This window comes from Anser brachyrhynchus, assembly GCF_964034855.1.
Source record: "Anser brachyrhynchus genome assembly, chromosome: 1".
NCBI classification, from domain to species: domain Eukaryota; kingdom Metazoa; phylum Chordata; class Aves; order Anseriformes; family Anatidae; genus Anser; species Anser brachyrhynchus.
The window spans coordinates 211,869,892-211,889,743 of NC_137694.1; the positions used below are offsets into that span (position 1 = coordinate 211,869,892).

The 19,852-nt window shown below is 52.5% G+C and overlaps 1 protein-coding gene across 2 annotated transcripts in view; it reads right to left on the minus strand.

The window, feature by feature from the left end:
- The window catches only part of SLCO2B1 (solute carrier organic anion transporter family member 2B1), a 52,639-nt gene extending 32,837 nt beyond the window's left edge, over nt 1-19,802 (minus strand). The window contains exons 1-2 of one of the 2 annotated variants that reach the window (XM_080574358.1): nt 19,671-19,802; nt 8,227-8,330 (exon numbers count right to left, since the gene is read on the minus strand). In XM_080574358.1, the coding sequence (XP_080430484.1) occupies nt 8,227-8,307 (81 nt within the window). In that variant the 5' untranslated portion in view covers nt 8,308-8,330; nt 19,671-19,802. Of the gene's footprint in view, nt 1-8,226; nt 8,331-19,619 lie in introns of both variants that reach the window. The other variant, XM_080574359.1, reaches the window with a different exon arrangement.
- Between the last annotated feature and the right edge of the window lie 50 nt (nt 19,803-19,852).

A 19,852-nucleotide genomic window follows, 5' to 3' on the forward strand; every position in this document is an offset into this window, starting at 1 on the left:
GGCTGTGCAGCCAGCTCCCACCAGGCAGGATTTTCACCAGAGGAGCTGCTCAGCCTGGCCTGGGCTTCTGCTGTGTCTCGATCCGATCCAGGGCTGAAGCGAGGCCTCTGCCAATTTGGACTGCTCTGTGAACCAAGGGAACATCTGCAGTGCAAAAAGGGAAAAGGAGGATGGTCCGGCCCCGTTGGCTCCCTGGGAACCAGAGCAGAAGGGTATGTGTACCACCACCTTCAGCAATGTTTGCATCCTGCAAGCAAGGTGCAAACCACGACCTCCCCCTTCCAAACTCACCAAGGGGCGCACCGTGCTGGGGCTCAGAAGATGTCACCCAGCCAAAGGAAAACCTTCCCAGAGACAGCTTCACTAAAACTCCTACAAATCTTGCTGGCTATATCCAGGCACTGTTTTCTGCATTCATGAGCTCAGCTGAGAATGCTGAGGCCAAATTCTTTGTTTCCAGCGCACAGCCCAGCGGGTGTCCGAATCCAGGATCTTCACAGCACGGCTGACATCAGCTCCCTGCTCAGCAGCCCCCCAGCACTGCCCCACATCTTCAGACCAGGAGGGCAAAGTGGCTGGGAACCTGGTATTTTATTATTCCCTATCTGAAGATGGGCAGAATAAAGCACAGAAAAGAGGGGAAAAAAAAAAAAAGAAAAAAAAAAAAAAGAGAGGCCTGAACAGGACTCGCAGTGGTTTGGTGACAGCACTGGGCACGGACCCCAGTGCTTCTGGCCCTGGGGGCATTTGCTGTTAGCCACCAGATCACAGCACAGCTGGTGAACTGCCAGAATGAGAAGGAATGGCCTCGTGGACATCAGATCTGCTGGAGGGACACGTCCCTACTATTCAGCTGCATGCACGGCGTTGCGTTGCGTACTGCAGCAATAGCCACTTGTTTACATTTCTGTATCTGATGAAGACATCTGGCTCTCTAAATTGTATGGTCTGGAAAGATGCTCTTCACGCCTGGAAGGAGACTGCAGCATAACCCTTGTAAGGGAGAGATGTCCCCGAGCACTACCAGCTGCAGAGCATCAGCTCAGCTCCAGGGCCAGAGCATCAATGCCTGCAGCAGCTCCAGTTTCCAGGGGCCATCTGCACAGGCACGCTGACATGCACTTCTCCTGTCACAGGAGATCTCAGCAGGGATAACCCTGCAGACAAAGCCTGCTTGCAACTAAATCCTCCCCTGCCAGCAAAGCCTGAGTCTTCATACTCCCAGCAGAAGCAGCAAGAAGCTGCAGACAGCAGTGCTCTTACGAAGGAAGACAACGGCATTAAATTAAACTTTTCCTGTTTACCAGCTCCCAGAAGACAAACAGCCCATCCTAGCCCATCCCTTCACACCTCTCAGAACACAGGCGTGATTCCTGAACTCATTACCAGCCTAACACAGGCTGGAATGAGGGGTGTGACGCCCAGCCCTTGTGTCTCCTCCAATCCAGCTCACGGCTGAAGGCTTGGGTTTGGTTCCGTCCCAAAGGCGAAGTCTGTACTTGCAAACAAAACAGGCTGGGGGCCATTCTCTGCTGCCAACATCATTGCAAGCAGAATAACCTGCATCCGTCCTTCCAAACAACCTAAACCTACAGAAAAGGTGGTTTCGTCCAAAACTCTTGGTGGGAATGGTCCCCAATCCTCAGCTTCCCATTTTTGGAAAGCAGCAGCTGGCCCTGGGACAAGCAATCCAGAGGACATGTGCCAAGGAGGTTCCCTGATACTGCCCGGGGTCTCAGGATGTAAAACATCCTCTTGCAGGAGCTAACCTGAGGAGCAGGGGCAGCATACCAGGCTGTGCCCCTGGCCAGGGGTTTTCAGAGCTCCTGGAGTTCGACACCACCGTGGTGTTTGCATTTCTAGCTGCCTTTTGGTCCTGGAGTGTGCAAATTGTCATAAACAGTAGTTGCAATATAATCAAGGTTCATATTTGGAGATATTGGGACTTCTTACTGACAGAGAGAAACATATATTCGTGGTAGCATCTGAGAATGAAGGCAGCCTTTAGAATGGGAAAACACCAGCTTTCAGTTAGCACGTGGGCTTGTGGCACTTGAGAGCATCATTTAAACAGCAGTGTTTTGCTGCTGCTTGCAGCTCCGCTCATCCAGGCCAAAACTCAGAGCTGGAAGAAGGATCCTGCTCTTTCTGCAGCCCACAGACCAAACCTACGTGTGTCCCCGTGGTCTGCTCAGGCTTGGGGACATGCTCCGAGGGGGACAAAGAGCCAGATTTGGAGTGCACAGAGCTCCCTCCCTGCAATCCACGGAGCATTTTTCTAGGCTTCTCCTTACGTTTTCTGCAAGAGAAATGCAGTACTGCAGGTCCTGGCTCCGTGCAAGGGTATGAACATCCTGAGGGGATTGCAGCAGCTTAAGGGACCCAGTGGGAGCTGCTGGAAAGGCCAAAGCAAGCCCCAGGCCCCTCGGAGGGAGCAGGAGCCATAGAAGAGCTATGAAGATGACCCCCCCCCCCCAGCATGAGCCAGCAGGATGAAGCCAAGGGAAGGAAATCCCTGCAGGCTGCCCGGCAGAGCTTCCTGAGATGGAGGAATCGATAGCAGAAAGGCTCCTTTGGTCTTTAATTAAACATTTCAACCTCTTTTCTTCAACGCCTGCCTATTTTAACATGATTGCTAACAAAGACATGAGAGGTGCTCACGTCTAACATTTCCGCACTGCTCCTGTGTGCTGAAGTAAAGAGGTTTACGCAAACCTGGATACCCGACTGTAACTGCTCTAGATGCTGCCCAAAACATTCAGAAAGTCAAAATCAAGGCGGAAATGGTTGAAAAGGAAAAATCAAGCAGGAATGTGAGGACCATGGCCTGCAATTTCTCCAACTTTTGCAGCAATTTTAAGTCAAATTGTTCTGGGGAAAAAAAAAAAGAAAAAAGAAAAGAAAAAAAGCTCCAGAAAAACTTGGCTTTTTGCATAATCAGCAAGAATTTCTGTGTTTCCCGTTTCTCCGCCATGGGGATTTACTTTTCTTTGGTAGCAAAGTGGGAGGTCGTGCAAATAAAGCTCCGCAAAGCCAAGTCTCCTTCTTGCTCCTCAGGGAGTCTTTGTGGGCACCCACCCTGACCGTGGGGCACTTTTAGGCTGGGGAAAATTTTAGTGAATGATAAACAGAGCTGGTAATTGCCAGTGTCTGATTCCCAGTTTGCTCCCTTGCAGCTGTGGTGATGCTGGTGGGCTGTGCAGCCCCTCCTCTGGGATCTCTCATGGTTTTTGGTGCAAAAGCCCATCAGGATTGGACAAGTGAGGACCCTGATAACACCCTACAGCTTTCTCAGCTTTTCTCCGCACCATCCTTCTGTGCCATCTAGTTACTTTTCTCAAGGACTTCTTCGAGGCTTGGGTCCCTCCATGGGGAACTGGTGGGATAATCTGACATGGGTCAGATGGGCAGCAGGACTTTGATTTCTCTAGATTTATTATTTCAGGAGCTCAGGAAGCCCCGTTATTTCGATTTATACGAAACTCAGCCGAGATGACACTCCTGCTGCTTAAAGCCATCCTCAGAAGTGGCCCTAACCACAGCTCCTCCTGCACTGAGCGTCTGCCCCAGCCACAGCAGTGTCGGAGAGCTGCAGACCATCAGAAACTGAGCTGCAGGCACCATGTCAGCAGGACAGAGCCACAGAAAGGCAGGGGCAGCCCCAGAGATCTACACTCCCAGAAGCAACCCCAAAGGCAGCTGTTTGGCAACTCTTCCATTAAGGGCCAAGCCCCGCTCCCATCCAACCTCTCCCTTAAATTGGCTGCATGAAAACAATTTGGAGAATCCAAATGAATGCTTGTGTAAATTGTAGAACTGGGGATCGAGCACCAGCATCTTCCCTTTTGATGGTCTGCAAAAATCTTCTTAGAAGGCTTCTATTGTGTTTTTAGCGTTGATCATGCCTTTTGACAGCAAATCCTCCATGTAAAGTCTCTGAGAGCCACACACAAGGTCTTCCCCAGATGTCACAGGGAAGTCCCTGTCATGCTGCTTCCATTTCTTTGGGAGCCTTTTGCTGGTATTTTAAGCATAGTTTTTGTGCCTTAGCACGTGATAAAATCCCATGCGCGGGGCTGCGCTTGCAGAGAGGAGGAAACGGGTCTGGGAGGAATCGGCTCATTCCAGTTTAATCACAACCAGTGGCATGTAACTGGGTGTAAGGCTCCGCTACTACAGAGAACGACTTGTAACACGGGGCAGGAGCAGCTCTGGCTTGCTTTTAAACTAAGGCACAGAGCAGAAGACACCAAGGGCTGAAGCCAGGGTCAGCTGCACGACTGAAGGACAGGCACTCCCTGAGGACCGGTGCATGGCAGGTCATTGCCAGGTGGGCAAGGAGCCAGCTGGTGGGCTGGTAGCTGGGATGGTGCGGCTCCTACCGAGGGAGAGTGTCCTCAGGAAGGTTCTCGATAGCTGCAGGAGGTGGGCACGTGCACGCCGTCCCCCGAGGAGGTTTGTTGGATCGGCAGCTGTGTCCGCAAATGAGCCCGGAGGCCACCTCTGGGACGTGAAGGTCCCTGGGCACATCCTCATGGTGCAGGATGGCCACGAGCAAGGTGTGGTGGTGGGAAAACATGTGGCTGTGGGACCGTGTCGTCCCTGAGGGGCTGCTCACCTTCCCTGGGGTTTCCTCGGCACCACCACGGGCACGATGCCTGCGGACACGTGCACCTCCTGGGCGGGGTGAAACCATCGAGCAGGGACCGCAGCAGCAGCCCCAGCCTCCAAACGTCCAAGTAGCCTTTCAGTTGTCCGAGTAGCCTTTCAAATGTCCCAGCAGCCTTTCCAAGAAGCCTTTCAGAGGATCCCAGCGTGCTTCTCTACGTTTTGTGCTGCCCTGCAGGGAAGCAGCTTTTCGGCCGAGTGGCTCTTCCCAGACTCGAGCATTTGGCATTAGGTGCAAAACGCTGCTCGGAGCCAAGGCAAGATGTTGGACTTCGATGGAAGCAGCAGCAGACCTGACGTTATCTGTTCTGACGGACTGCAGGAATTAGTGTCAGATAGCTTTAAAGGCTCGTAGCTCATCAGCCCAGAGCGCATTCCCCAGGAGGACAGTTTGAGTTAATGCCTCTCAGTTGCATTTTGACACATGGCAATTAGTTTTCATGCCCCAGTATCTATGTACATGTAGAAAAGGCATTCCTCAGCCACTTCAAATGCATAAACCACATTGCGCAATTGTTTTGTGTTTCTGCAAGAACCATTCAAACCCTGGTCTTGAAGTTATCTGTTCTAAGGAAGTCATCTATTCATTTAGAAACCGGACAGGGTGACCTAACTTCTTGAAAGCCAAAAAAAAAAAAAATACAGAGAGAGATCTGAGGAAAACATCCTGTGCTAAGTACAATTGTGTACTTGGTGACATGCGTGGTCAGGTCAGCTCTGCCTGAGGGGCTAGAAGTCCTTCAGCAGTTCAGTGCAGAGCATAAAAGTGGAAGAGGCTTTGCTACCCTTGGCCATGGGCTGCAGACAGGGCAGTGCCTGGCTGTGGTTTTGTCGAGGTTGTTGCAGTGATTGCGGCTGTGTTTGTCCCTGCAGCCTTCTGAGGTGCTGCTCATACCTGAGGGGTCCGTCAGGGTTTCCCTGCTGAGCTTTCCAAGCAGAAAACCAGCTGAACGGTGCCCATGAGGAGCAGAAGTGGTCTTCTCCACCCATTTCCACCCAAATCCCTCACTTTCTGCCCTTCTCCGGGTGGGCTCCAGGCACCCTTCAGCAATATTTTAGCAAACATTGCCAGTTTGAGAACTGCCCAGGTTTAACTTGCAGTGATCCCCGCCAAAAGCCTCCTGTCCGTCTGCCTTCACAGACGTCTCACTCAGCAAAATAGATGTGGACACTGCTCATAGACCCGTGCTGATGTTGCACCTCAGTGCCTTTAATCTTTGCCGTTTCTAACCACTTTAAAATATCTTCGCAGGGAAAAAAATCAATGGGATTTTATTTTTAAAGATGTTCTTGCTGGCATACAAGAAATAAAACTGCAGGGAGTCAAAAGAAGATGGGGGAGAAACCTCAGGACTGTGTGGCACCGAGCAAGCAGCGCTCCCCTCTTCCGTGCCTCCAGCCCATGCATTTCTGGTAACCCACTACCTCGGGGACTCTGAGCTCATTTTGCCTCTGCCACAAGGGAGGAGGGGGGTTAAATTCACCCACATTTATTTAAAAAAAGAAAAAAAAAAAAAAGAAACCCACAAAACTAAACAAATCTTCCCCACAAAAATGACAGAGAGATCTTAAGCCTTTAACACTGGCTGCTGCCTTTTGCTCTACAGCCTGATGAGATTCTAATGGTAATTGACTTCCAGCTACACTGTGTGTAGCCTTAATTTGGCAATAACACCATCACTATAAGGTGCAATTATTCAGCCAGAGGAGCGTGAAGCAGGTGCTGAGTCCAGAGAGAGTTACACCTGGCATCTCACCAGGGTGCAGACCATGGTTCTGCAAAGAGGTCCTCAGCATGAGGACCTGAGGAGGCACTGAGTCCAGCACAACATTTCATTTCCAGAAGACTTCAAAGAAGCAAAGCTGGCTCTTATTTTCATTAAAATTAAATAAGAAAACAGTGCAAATTTGGTATCCCACCTGACCAAGTCACTACCGACTTCTTTCAGTGAAACCACTGATTCCTGCACATGCTTGCAATGACTTGCTAAGAAAAGCTCATGTTAAATGATATATGTACGTACAGCATGTGTCAAAGAAAATCCCCAAACCTGTGGGATTAACAGCATCTTCCATTTTGTTCTCAATTTATTCCTGCAGCAGACAGATTTCCATCTGCTGCCATGCTGCACCAACTTCAGCTCCCCCAGGCCTCTGTGTCTCAAGCGTCCATTTTGCAGCCGTCTATTCCCCTAGCAAAAGTCTCTGTACCTGTCATCTCCATTTGTTTGAACAAGAGCGTCTTGAAAGTTGATCTTCACAAGCCCAACGATACACTCCACTGAACACAGAAATTGCCATCCAGCTGGGCAAAAAGCTATCTTGGTTTTAGTTGCCTGCCTCTTTTGACATGAGAAAAGAGCACAAAATTTCCAGCATGTCCTTTTTGCAGAAAAGGAGATAGAGGTATGAACTGGTGCAAGGTGAGCAGTCACTTTTTCCTGCATCACAGTGGTCTGTGATGGTTATTGCTTCCACTTTGCAGATGCTCGTCTTCTCTAAACGTTTATGCCTTTTTCTCTTTTGAGTGTCTTTGCACTGTCTTCTCCAACAGGATCTTCTCTGACAGTGCCTTGTAGCAGACCACCAGTTGCACTAGTGGTACGATAACACCATCAGCGTTACGTGGGATTTTTTAAACATGCCATTAGCTCTACACAAAGCAGAGGATTCCCCACCACCTCCATGAGCCATGGATCGCAGCTCCTCCTTGTGCAAACAACTGCAAGCAACTTCACAAATAGGAACCGAGTAGCTCCCACAGTGCTGACACAGCCACGGGAAGGAGGCAAGAGGCAAGCCTGGGACAGGCCCCATTGCCAGAAGATTTCAGCTTCTCCAACCTCACACCTCGTACCAGCTTCGAGAAGGGAAGAGGAAGGCACCTTCCACCAGGTTTCCTGTGGCTCGGCCCTTTGGGTGCTCTGGGACAGAGGACACCTCGCTACCAGACACCTAAATTTTGGAGCTTCTCCAAAGGGTTTAGGAAATGCCACACAGCTGGCTTTGGGCCATCTCTTCCTTCCTTAGGAATAAATGCAGACAACAGCAGGGCTTAAGCCAGCTAGATGCCATTCCTCACCCTTCTGTAGGTGCCTCAATGGGAGCTAATGGGAGCCCAAGCTCTGCAGGCTGCTATGTGCTGAGCCTCAAGAGCAAGCACCGATTCTCCCTCTCCACCTCTGCTGCCCCCTGTTGCGTGTATGCATTTAGCATGGATATCACAAAAAAAGTTATTTCCATGAAGACTGAGGCTTGTAGCTGGGGGAGGTGTTTCTCCTGAAGGCCTGTAGTGTGCAGGGGGAGTTCCACTGCTGGGACAAAAACACTGCAGGACCTCAGAGCTAAACGTGCATCGCAGCACCGCCGTCCCACCACGAGCTTTAGGGCAGAGAGGGCTGCTCCTCCAACAGCACGTCCGCCGCAGGGAGCACCCCCCAGTGCTTTTCACAGGTGTTTGATAAGCGGAAATCCTCTCAATGCCTTCTGCAGGAACCTAACCTCCTCTTCTCCCAGCCAGCAACACAAAGGGGATTACAGAAAGCAGGAGGTATTTACCTTGATACTGAGAAACGGGTTCCTGCAGAGTGTTTTCCTGGACCGATCCGGGTAGCTGCTCTTTGTAGCGGTACTCGTCATTCTGTCAGGTCTGCTTTATCGGCCTGCCAAAATAAATCATGCGGCACAATGCTAAGTGCTCCGTCTGAATTCGCCTTGCTCAGCACAGCAAAATCCTGTCGTGCTTTGCAAACACCCACAGAACAGGCACATGGTCATCGGAAGCAGTTATTAATTATTCCTGTTTTTCATTCCTTTTAGCGCTTCACTTCTGCAAAGCAGCAAAGCAGCATGCAAAACACAAGCACGCGAATCCCAAGGGCACACTGGAGGTTCAGAATTATCAATTGTTTCACTTCAAAGCAACAAAGCACAAACAGCTTGAGTAACGAGAGCTGGGCCAGGATCCTGGTATTCCTGAATCCCAGTGGTACCAGAGGACAACTGGGGCCGATGCTGTTTAACCATTATCTAGGCCAGTACTGATTAATATCATTATCAGTGACCTGGGTGAAGGGGCAGAGCAAGTCCTCCGCGTGTTTACAAGTGACACGGAGCTTTGGGGAGCAGTTGAAACAGCCTGTTGACGTGCTGGCCCCCCGAGGGATGTGCAGGATGTGCTGCAGGAGCCTGGGGGGGGGCATCCCCATCCCAAGCGGTGCTGGGGGCACCCAGGGGGGCAGCAGCCGGGCAGGAAAGGCCCTGGGGGCCTGGTGGGCACCGAGCTGCTGGGAGCCAGCCGGGGGCCCTCGGGCGCAGAGGGCTGCGGGGGGCCTGGGCTGCTCGGGGCAAAGCAGCGCCCGCAGGGGCAGGGAGGGGATCCTGCCCCTCTGCTCCGCGCTGGGGAGGCCGCCCCTGGGGTGCTCCCGGGGCCAGAGAGGCCTGGAGCTGGTGGCGAGAGCCCAGCGCGGGGCCCCGAGGTGCGGGAGGGCCTGGAGCACCTCTGCCGTGAGGAGAGGCTGCGAGAGCTGGGGCCGCTCGGCCCGGAGAGGAGGAGGAGGCTCCTCCAGAGGAGGAGGGAAAATTTTACTGTGCCAAGCAATGGGGCTCTGCTTGCTCTGATTGCCCCCCTCATATCTTTGAACGCGGCAGGACATCCTCGCTTTTCTTGTGGCCTCCCCACACACTCTGATCAACGATCCCAATTAGTAACTGAATCTCCAGACCTCCCCTGGAGCACCAATCCCACCGTGACCACCAGCCACAAGGAGTGTCCTAGGGCCTTCATACAGTGCCTGGGGCATGCTCTGGTCCCCATCATGCTCGTGTAAATCCCCCCAGGCCTTATGCTCCTTCCCATGGTAGTGCAGCTGCACAAACTCCATTGCATCTCCTCCTCATTCCGTAGTGCTCTTGATCCTGTCAGTTTTCTAGATGTGTTTGCAATATGCATTACACAGTGACACTGTATTTGAAGATCAGTGCTGTAAAGCAAAAAAAAAACACCACCCACATCACTGAAGAGATGGGAAGGAGAGGAAGAACATGGGTGAGCCTTGTCTCAGCTCCCGAATGGTGCCGGAGCAGAGCTTGGCCAAGCATGAGGGACCTGCCTGGACACGACTATCGCAGCAAGGCAAGACCAGGCTCACCGGTTGCAGCACAGCACTGATATGCTGCCAGGTGTCCTCCTGGCCTCCAACTGGTTTCATCTCCGGCTGCCTGCACCAGGTGAGGTGCACCGAGGGGTGTGCGAGAGTCCAGGCAGCTTTGGAGTCGCTGCTTTGCAGAACTGCCTTCCCAACAGCAAGCTACAGACAGTCGTTTTTCTGCCTAAAAACGGTGGGTTTGGGGGCCCCCCTATGGGCTTAGAGGCAGGAGGCACAGGCAGGCCATCCCTCCATATGGTGGCTCAGTTGGATTAAACCTCTCCTCTCCTCCCTCTCATTTTCACCCGCTGTTTTTGCATCACACCTGGAAGCATCCTTCCCACGCTCGCTTTCTGGCTGCACAACCACCTAAATCTAACTGCACAAAGCAACACAAATCCATAGGAATCCATCGCCCACTCCCTACGCCGCTGACCTCCCTCCTTTCGGACCAGTTCCTACACCCAGCACCACCCTCCCCACTCTTTGGAGTGAGTGATGTGCTGCAGGTCGATGTCTTTGTGGGGTTTTTAGTACCCAGACTTCCTGCTCAGGAAGCTGCATTGTTTGCAGGCATGTTAAACCCATTAGGCTTGGGCTTGTTGTTCAGTATAACCTAATAGATGTTTCCATCTCAGTGAGAGTGGCATCTGCAAGCTCTGCAGCAAACGGGGTGAAAGGCTTTACATTATTATTTTTGTATAATTCTATTTTCCATGACATGAGAAGCAAAGGAGCAGGTATCATAACCTCAGACAAATTAACAAATGTACTGGTCGATGTAAATTTGAGCAAGAAGAAGCTGTCTTAATTGTAGTGCTTATACAGCCCTCAAATGCACTGCACAGGAGAGGTAAATTCAAGAGCGGGACCTGCATGCCTCTGACTTACAAGCTTCTTGGCATCCTCTGCAAAAAGCAATCTCTGCCCTCAGCCCCATCTCAAGAGACAAGATATTGCTACAGCGAAATACAGGATGGGATCAATAAAGTAAATCTGATCATAAATTAAAGCATCCGTGAAAAGCTCCCCCGAACCCCTGGAGAGTTAAGCAGTGCAGGAGCAAAAGCACCCGCCTGTCTCCGGACCTCGGCGTCCGATATTGCCTGTCTCACGGAGCAGCACCGTGATGAATTATTTACAGCCTCTGAGTTTGCTGCTGGAACCTCCCGAAAGATCAAGGGCGACACAGCAGGATGAAATAAGGAACCAGGGTGGCAAAGATGAGCCCAGATTTCCGGCAATGGGCACGGTCACGGAGCTGTTAACCACCATAGGCTTAATGCCCTTCTTTCCCTGGCTACCTCAATGTCTTTGCAAGTCCACATCACCAAAGATACACTCAGATCTACCTGCAGAGAGGGGATCCTGCGGTCTATAGAAGTATTTTGGCGGATGCACAGCCAAGTCTGACTCTATCCCACCATACACACCTTCATCTCACCTTCAGCAAGGCGTCCTACTTGCATTTCCCTATTCCCTTGCAGTGTGTGCTGCCTATTAAACACGGTGAGCCACTGAGACCCCCAAGGGGAAGGAGGCCTGAAATGCTGCAAAGTTTTCCAGCAGTTCAAAATGAGAGAAAGCTATTGCATTTAGAAACTGTTTACCAATAACGACTCTGTAAGAATAAAATGAAACAGAAAAAAACCTTTTTATCTACAAAGGGCAACAACCAGTCCAAAGATGAAGGCAGATAAGACAACTGAAAAACCCAAACTGCTGATAGCAGCGTGCTACGATCCTGCAGGTGGGGGTGGCAGGGAAGGGAGAAGGGAAGGGACAGCAAACACCGGAAGACAAACCCACGTCAGAGTGAGGAGAGGGGAAAGCAAAAAGGGCAAAACCTAGCAGGGTTTGGGTGGTGGGGACTCGCTTCGATCTGGTCTTCAGCCAGCCTGAGCACCCTCCAGGGGCCAGGAAGAGGATGCACAGCCAGGAATTGTTATTGCAGCCCTGCTCCTGGTAGCCCTACACATGTAACCATGGGCTTCTGCACAGGAGCATGCATGGGTAACGTGATGGGAAATGGTGAGAAATAGCAAATCCCAGAGTGCCACCCCGTGATTTTGCAGGGGCTGACTCAAAGGCTCTCCCAGAGCAGCCATGGCACAGGACCGGGACCAGCTCCCAGCAAGCTGCTCCAATCTGTAAGCCTCAGTTTCCCCAAGAACAAGCCAGGGAACAGATACCACCTCCCTCTATACAGTGCCTTGGGCCCCCAGCCTGCCTGCAGCCACTGTGCTTGGTTTTCATGGTGATGGGAGCAGGGACGGCTCCGGTGCCTCTTGCAGCTGCTGGGGGTGAGTAAGAGCCTTTCCAGAAAAGCATTTTGCAAGGCCTTTTTGCAAGCACCCGTGCCATGTCCACAGCATTGCAATGAAAGAAACAGCCCCGGGTCTGCTGGAGGAGGCTCTGGCAGATGCTGTGCATGCAGAACACCAGCACCGTTTACAAACACAGCCATCCCACCTATCTCAATTAGTTATCCTGGGCTGTGTTTGCACAACAAGCTATGTTTATATGGTGAGCTTAATGAGTGTCACGTAATGCTGTTTGCGAGCAGGGGATGCTGTCTGGAGGCTGTCTGAAGGAGCCGTGCCTGTGCCTGCAGCTGCTCCCATGCACAGCCCCTGCACACGTTTGCACCCCCAGCACACTGCAGAGCTGCTATCTCGGCCCAGTGAGATATTTATTGTACCAAAGGCTTCTCCGTTGGAGCTCTCAGTGGCACATTTCCCCTTTTCTCCCCCAAATCACGGGAGTGTGAAACTCATTTTCCAGGGAGATTAAACCACTGCAAGGACCCAGGGTGACAGCAGAGGTGGCAGGATCTATCACCACAGATGATGTTGCTGGCCCTCACACGAAGACCTTCAAACCAGCGCTGTGCCTTGACGAAGCAGAAAATTGCTTCCTCATGTGCCTGCAAGTAGACTCGCAAAAAATTTGCTCCTTCCATGAAGCATGCAGGGACTTTCCATGCTCAGCAGCAGGGTTCAGGAGCCCAGCGAGGTGCAAGTGTGAGCAGGTCTGATGGGCAGATCCATCAGCTGATACTCTTCCAGCTTTGAATGAAGGGTTTGTCCTCAGAACCCACAAAATTGCCATTAATTACAGCCTTGCTTGCCCAACACCTCATCACCAGCCCCAGAGACCTGCAGAGTGGTTGTGGAGCCTGCCCAGAGACGTGCTGGGGTCTTCCCCTTGGAGATCTTCAAAAGCCAACGTGGCTCTGGGTGTCCCTCCTCGAGCAGGGCATTGGACCAGAAGGAGCCAGAAGCGCCTCCAACCTCAAGCATTGTGATGCAGGGGGCTGTGGTCGGGGATTAAGCCCCGTCTGTACCGAGCTTCCTTAGGTTATCTCATAGACCTCTGCAGCACAGCTTAAGATGTTCCCTCTATCCCCAAACCAACCATTTTTTGACACCAGTTCAGCAGAAGTACCCCCAAACCTCCCAAACACGACTGATTTCTCTGGGAGTTGCACAATGATCCTGGCTGTGACAGCAGGGGACAAGGTCGGTGACACGCCAGTCACGTCCTGCTCCTGGGGACATGACCCTGTCCTAATGTCTTTATTCATAGCGGCACAGCTCTTGTTAGCTGAACGAGGGACAGCATGCACTGGGCTCGGCAGAGCTTCAGTAAATAACGGCGAATGCAACACAGCAAATTAAAGCCCAGCGGGGAGACCAAATGCCAGCAAATATCCCTTTATTTGTCTTCTTTCTGCTGAATTTCTAGACAATTTACACTCAGCAGTGGTAAAACAGGAACAGTGTCAGTGTGCTTGTGAGTGTGCCTGTGTTAGACGGGAAGCTGGTTCAGAAAATGTGGGTGGAAAGACGTTTTATAACACAGCATGAGGAAAAGGCATTGTGTACACATCATCCCCTCCTTGGAACAAGACCGAGGGAGGAAACGGATGTGTGGCTGCGCCCCAAAGCTGCATCCATCTTGCACCACCGAGCTAAAAGAAAGTGAAAATGAGATCAGCCCAGCCCAGCGATTCTTGTAATGGGATGTGTCAGGGGTGACACATGGCAGAGAGCACCCCCGAATCAAAGATAAAAGGAAACGTGTTACTAAGAAGTACAGAATTTAGAAGAACAAACAGAAAATCTGTGCTGAAAGCTGAGACATGACCAGGGGTGCTGAGGGACCAGGCGGGTTCCAGGACCCATCCCCATCCCCCTCTGACGTGAACAGGGTGACACCCAGGTCCCCAGGTTTGTGACAAGGGGATGCTGGAGCCTTTTTGGAGGCTCCTCACCTGCCCCAGCACTGCAAGGCGTGGGGAAGGGCTTGGAGCTCGCCTGGCCGTACCGAAACGGAGACAGGAGTGCTCACCCCACCTCCAGGGAGAAAAGTCCTGACTGCACCCTCCATGCCACCCCAAAAGCTGCGGGGGGGTCTGTCTGTTATGGGTGGCTGCTTCTCAGAGAGGATGCAGATATTCCCCCAGCTTGCCAGAGGCAGCACATCACCTCTGTGCAGGGCAGGGACTGTCCCCACGAGACTTTCGTGGTTGTGAGCACCACCGTCACAACCTCAGGACCGAGAGAGTTTCCATTGCGTGGGCTGAGGTGGAACCAACACCTGCGAGAGGGGAAGGCACCGCAGAGCAGAGGGAAGGGAATGCAGAGGCTGCAGCAGGGGAGGGGAGGCCTTGCAGCTGAGATCTCCAACCTCAGCAAATTACATCAACGATGAGGCCATGTGCAATCAGAGCCGCCCCTCGCAGGGTTTCATTGTCAAGGGCTCTGGAGAATCTGGGTCAGGACCCTGCAGGCCCCCGCTGCCACCACGCTCCTGCTGCTTCCCAAGCTCTCCTGCTCCGTGCAAAAACCGAAGCCTCGTTGAGCCTCGCCGCAGCTCCTGCCCTTGCTTATTGCAACCACCAGCCACGTGAACTCTGCATTTGTTTGTGCTGGCAGTTTTACCGGGGTGAGTGCAGATCAGCTCAAGGACACGCAAGGCAACCACCACACAAGGCTTTTCATGTTTAACTTGTTCCCTGGAAGGTTTTAGGCAGCATGTTGAATAATCGATCCTCTCATCTGGATCGTGCCAGACAGCAAAGATGCTTTGCAGTCCCTTACAGGGAGACAAACAGATGTGGTGTGTGCCACAGCACGGTGATGTCTGGTGTCCTGGCTGGGGATTTTCTATTTTAACACCACCTCCTGTGTGCTTAGCAAGGAAACACACCCTCCTCCAAGCAGCTGGAGACCCAAGGGTAGGAGGAAAGACAAGGAGTGAGGTGTGAAAAGCCTTTCCCACCAGGGAGCTGCCTTTCCTTCTGCAAACACAGTGCCCGAGTCTGCAGAGAAACACCTGCCAACAGCAGGCTGGAGGAAGGTGATCCCAAGCCAGAGTTTTCCTAATTTGGGTTTTTTAAACCATTTATATATTTCTGATTGAAGCCCTGGACTTCTCTGAGGCTTGGGCAGAAGGAAAGACCGAGAAAAAGGCTGGAGTTTTGCTGAGTATTTACTTCTAAAGAGCTGAGTATTTATTTCTATTTGCAAGGAGCATCTGGAGGAAATGCGTGAAAGCGAGAAAAAGCCAGCATCCAGAGGGGCTCTGGATCTGCCAGATGCAGACAAGTTCCGATGAGAAAACTCGGCTTTTCAAAGGGGAAGCTATTGCAGAAGAAAAAGCTGGAGATGCTGCAAAACCTCACACCTCATATATGCATGAGCATGAGCAAGGGTTCCCTGGAGCAGTCTTCCACGAGCAATCCAGATATCGTCTGCTGTGTATTATCTATAACTCCTAAAAGTGACCCCAAATTGTCCATCACTGGTTGTGGATTTGAAGCCCAATGCTGAGCTGCACGAGGAGCACCTACACGCCAGCTCACTTGCTCCCTACCCCCTGACTTAGCCCGTTCAAGAGAAGCTCCTTTCTCCTTCCAGCTGGTCCCATTCCTCATGGATTAGCCACCAAAGCAAACCCAGCTTCTGGGGAGATTGCAGTAAGAGTGGCTTAGGGGGAATGGCACCGGCCACCCACATGCCAGAGGGATTCATCAGCAGGGAAATGCTGCTACGACAAGAACAGGGAAGTGAGAGTGGAGCTTAGGAGAAGTGAGAAATGTCCTTAGCCAGCAAAAGACAGGCTGAGAGGAGCTGCTTATAAATACCCAGGAGGAAACGCTGTGGGTGATATCATGGGGCAATGATGGGACGAGGAGCAAGGGTTGGAGCAAGGCAGGGCTGGTGGCGAGGGCAGCCCCAGCCCGGTGCAGCAACTGAGTGCTAGAACCAGCCAGGGAAGGGGAAAAAAAAATAATATTTTGGGCAAACTCAAGAAGCAGAGCTCCTCTGGTTCCAGGTGGTGCCAGGCGAGGTTTGGACTGAGCATTTGGGAGAACTTCTTCAAGGAGAGGGTGGTGGAGCACTGGGCCAGGGAGGTGGTGGAGTCCCCATCCCTGGGGGCATTTCAGAGACACGAGGACGTGGCACTGAGGGGCACGGTTTGGTGATGGGACTCGGTAGGTCAGCTTGGTGGTTGGGCTTGGTGACCTTGAAGGTCTTTCTGAACCTGATTCCATGATTCCATAAGTGCTGGGAGCATTGCCCAAGAGAAAAAAGGCTCAGCCTGGGGTTGAGCGCCTGGATGTGCCCAAAGGGTCCGAGAGGGCTCTTCACACCAGAGCAACCTTGGCAGCAGCGTGAGGCCACGTCTGAGCTTGGCTGCCTCCAGGGCACAGGTTTTCAGCTCAAATTCATCTCCTCCGTGGGTCATTCGTGGCTGGTCAGGAGCCAAGCACCATCACAGGTAGGACTGCATTGTTTGAATCACTATTCAAGCCAGAAATTCCCTGCATTGATGCTGCTCTGCAGCATTGTAACACCACGGCTCCATCAGCTGGATGATTGCTCTCGAAGAGCTGTGGTCAGCAGCTCAATGTCCAGGTGGAGATCAGCAATGAGTCGTGTTCCTCAGGGGTCGGTGTTGGGACCGGTGCTGCTTAACATTCTGTGATTCTATGATTTCAGTTTCAAAATTAGCATTTTCCAAAGCCTGGAGGTTAATGACGGGTCCCAAGGTGAGTCATGAGGCTCCCCAGCCACTCCTCAAGTCCACGTTTAGTGAGGTAAAGGCTCAAGACACCAAGTATTTGATCTGTGGGTGGCTCAGGACGTGGCACATGCAGCAGGTGCAGGATGAAGCCAGGACGTGCTGCCAAACTGCAGCAAGAGCGGATGGACCAGCACCACGGAGGCACCAGGACCAAACCGGGAGCCAGGAGCTGCAGAGGGGAATTTGGGCTCCTGTTTTGGCCCAAGCAGGGTCCCAGAGATCCCTGGATGTCACAGAAGAGGCAGCACGCCCCGCATCCCAACACGGCTGGGTTGGGAGTGCTAAGGGGAGCCAGGACGAGGTGTTTCAGAGCCAGGGAACCAAAAGCGAGAAAAATGGAAGAATAGGAGAAAATGGGGAGCTGAAGAGGAATTAGAGCACGTTGCGAAACAACTAAATCACACCCAATACAGCCAGGAGGATGGGAACCAGCAGGGCTCTCACAACCAGCTTAGTGCCAGCGGTTTCCCTTACAGCCCTTCACCGGCTTTTGGAGCAAACTGTCCAAAGCACAGCACGGTTTGGGGGGGGGGGGGGCTCTGCAAACAAGGCTGCACGGCCTTTCAGCATGGCTGTGTTTCAAGGAATTGCAAAGCTGAAGGATGCCACAAGTGGGCCCGACACATGGGCACAGCAAGGGAAGATGTTTCTTCTCCTGCTTTTCACCTTTCTGACGTCTTCCATCTGAGCACAGGACACCATAGATCAGTGCAGGGCAGAGAGTGGAAAAAAAAAAAAAAAACACAACACGTGGTCATGAAATTTCTGCAGACAGCTGATAAAAAGCCCTTGAGAACAGATCAATATGGCTTGGACCAGTGGTGAGAAATCATATCCTGATGGGAGCTCAGATAAAGGATGCTCCATCGCCCGCTGGAGCTGTACCAGCGACCACGGGGCGAGCTGCCTCAGATGGATGCTCCAGGGGGTTATCACACACGGCCGGTGGGATGAAATATAGACGTGGATTCTGATAAGCTCCTGAAGCAGCTCAGCCCTGGCCTCTTTGTATTGCTGGGTAGCCTTGGTGCTGCCCAGCTGCTCACAACCAGCCCTGAGCATCTCTCTTTGTCTTATTTGCCATTGTCCTTTGATTTACTCCAACGCCCTTGACTGGCATTTTGCTTCTCACCATAGACCTGGAGCACTAAGAGCAGCAGCGCATGGTTTGGAGCCTGCCTGGGTTGGACACGAAGCAGCAGGACCTGAAAATATCACGATACGGAAATCCCACCCATTTCCTAGCTCCAGGTTCTTCTCCAGCTCCTCCACCGTGAAGAAGATGGGGAGAAGCAGGGTTTTATTTGTGATTTGCTTGCTGGAGAAAGCCCGCGGTGCTGCTGCAAAGCGGTGCTCGCTGTGAGAGCTGCCTCGGACACACCAGGTGTGACGAGAGGAGCCGTATGCCCTTTTGGAGAGCAGCACTTCCCCAAAAGTACCAGAGGGATTCCAGGGTTCATCCTCGAGGTGTATCACGTGCCTCTTGAGCAAAAAGAAACCAGCTCAGCACGGGAGGGGTAACAGGTTTTACAGCTTCCGTGGCTGGACAGAGATAAGGGCTGAAAGCATCTGCTCCTGGAAAGGGGCAGGTCTGGGGGGGACTCGTCCCCAGGGTGGTGACATTCCCTCTCCAGCCAGCACAGCCATCCCCATTGTCCCCGTGCCCAGGGGGAAAATTCCAGCTGAAAGCTGGCAGGAGGAGCAAACGCAGGCACAAACAGCAGGGCCGCAGGAAGCACCGCGCCTTCTCCCGGCGTTTTGGGTCTCCAGGGAGGACGGGCTGGTGCTACAGCTGGAAACCAGGATGCTCTGGGGATTTAAGGGACCGCACAAACCACCTCCACCGTTTGCAAGCCCACAAAGAAGCATGTTTCACCCCAGAAGCGTGTTTTACCCCAGAGCAGTTCAGCAAGGATCTGGCCCGTGTCACCCAGTGCCCACAGGGCTTCCCCCAGGCACCTCTCACGAGCCACAAACGCCCATCACGAGCAGCAGGGATGCAGCCAGTGCCCCGTCTGCAGGCACTGCATCTTCACCCAGCCCTGCAGAGCTGCACCAATGCTTCCAACCTGCCCTGCACCTTCCCCGCTGCCTGCCACCCCTTCCCTCTGGAGGTCCCATCAGCTTTCTGCAAGCAGGACAGTGATCCATCCTCCTTGAATTGGTGCAGAGCGGCTCCTCTCCCAGGCAATGCCCAGCCCAAAAAACTCCAGGCTGGGCAAGGTCCCCAGGTGCCACCACCACTGTCACCAGCTCCCAGGGATCCGGGGCTACCTGGCAGAGCTGGAAGAGATGTTCCCATAAACACCGGAGCAAAGCTGCAAGAGAAAGGAGCCCCGGCAGCCTTGGGGACAGGGAAAGTTGCTGGAAAGTGAGAAATAAGTGGAAGCCTTAGGGGTAAGGAAACTGCAAAGTGAGCAATAAGTGGAGCTGCTTCACTGGAAAAAGGGGTTTAAGTAAGTGGGAGCAGAGAGGGAGCAACAAAAACATGCAGAAAGCCCTTGCAGAACTGGCAGTGCAAAACATTTGCAATCACTCCTTTTTTTCCTCCCTTTTTTCTCTCTTTTTTTTTTTTTCTTTTCTTCCCTTTAGACTTTTTTTTTTTTTTATGCCACTAGAGAAATCCAGCCCAGGAACCAAGCAGGTTCAAGGAGCCGTGCAAAAGAAGGCAGTGAAGAAAGCATCATGAGGAACTTCGCCGCCACCGACCTGCGAAGCACGGGGCAGACGCGAGAGCCCGGCCACTGCTGCCGTACTCACAGTTGTAGGATTCGCCCCGTCCCCGTCCCCGTCCCGTCCTGCTGGGCTGGGAGCAAAAGTTTTCCTCTGGCAGCAGCTGCCCCGGCCATTCGGTGCTTTTACTTCCCAGCCCGGAGGTGGGGATGGGTGTGCGGAGGTGGGGCTTGGGCTCCGTGTCAAAAGCCGGAGCACATTTTAACCCA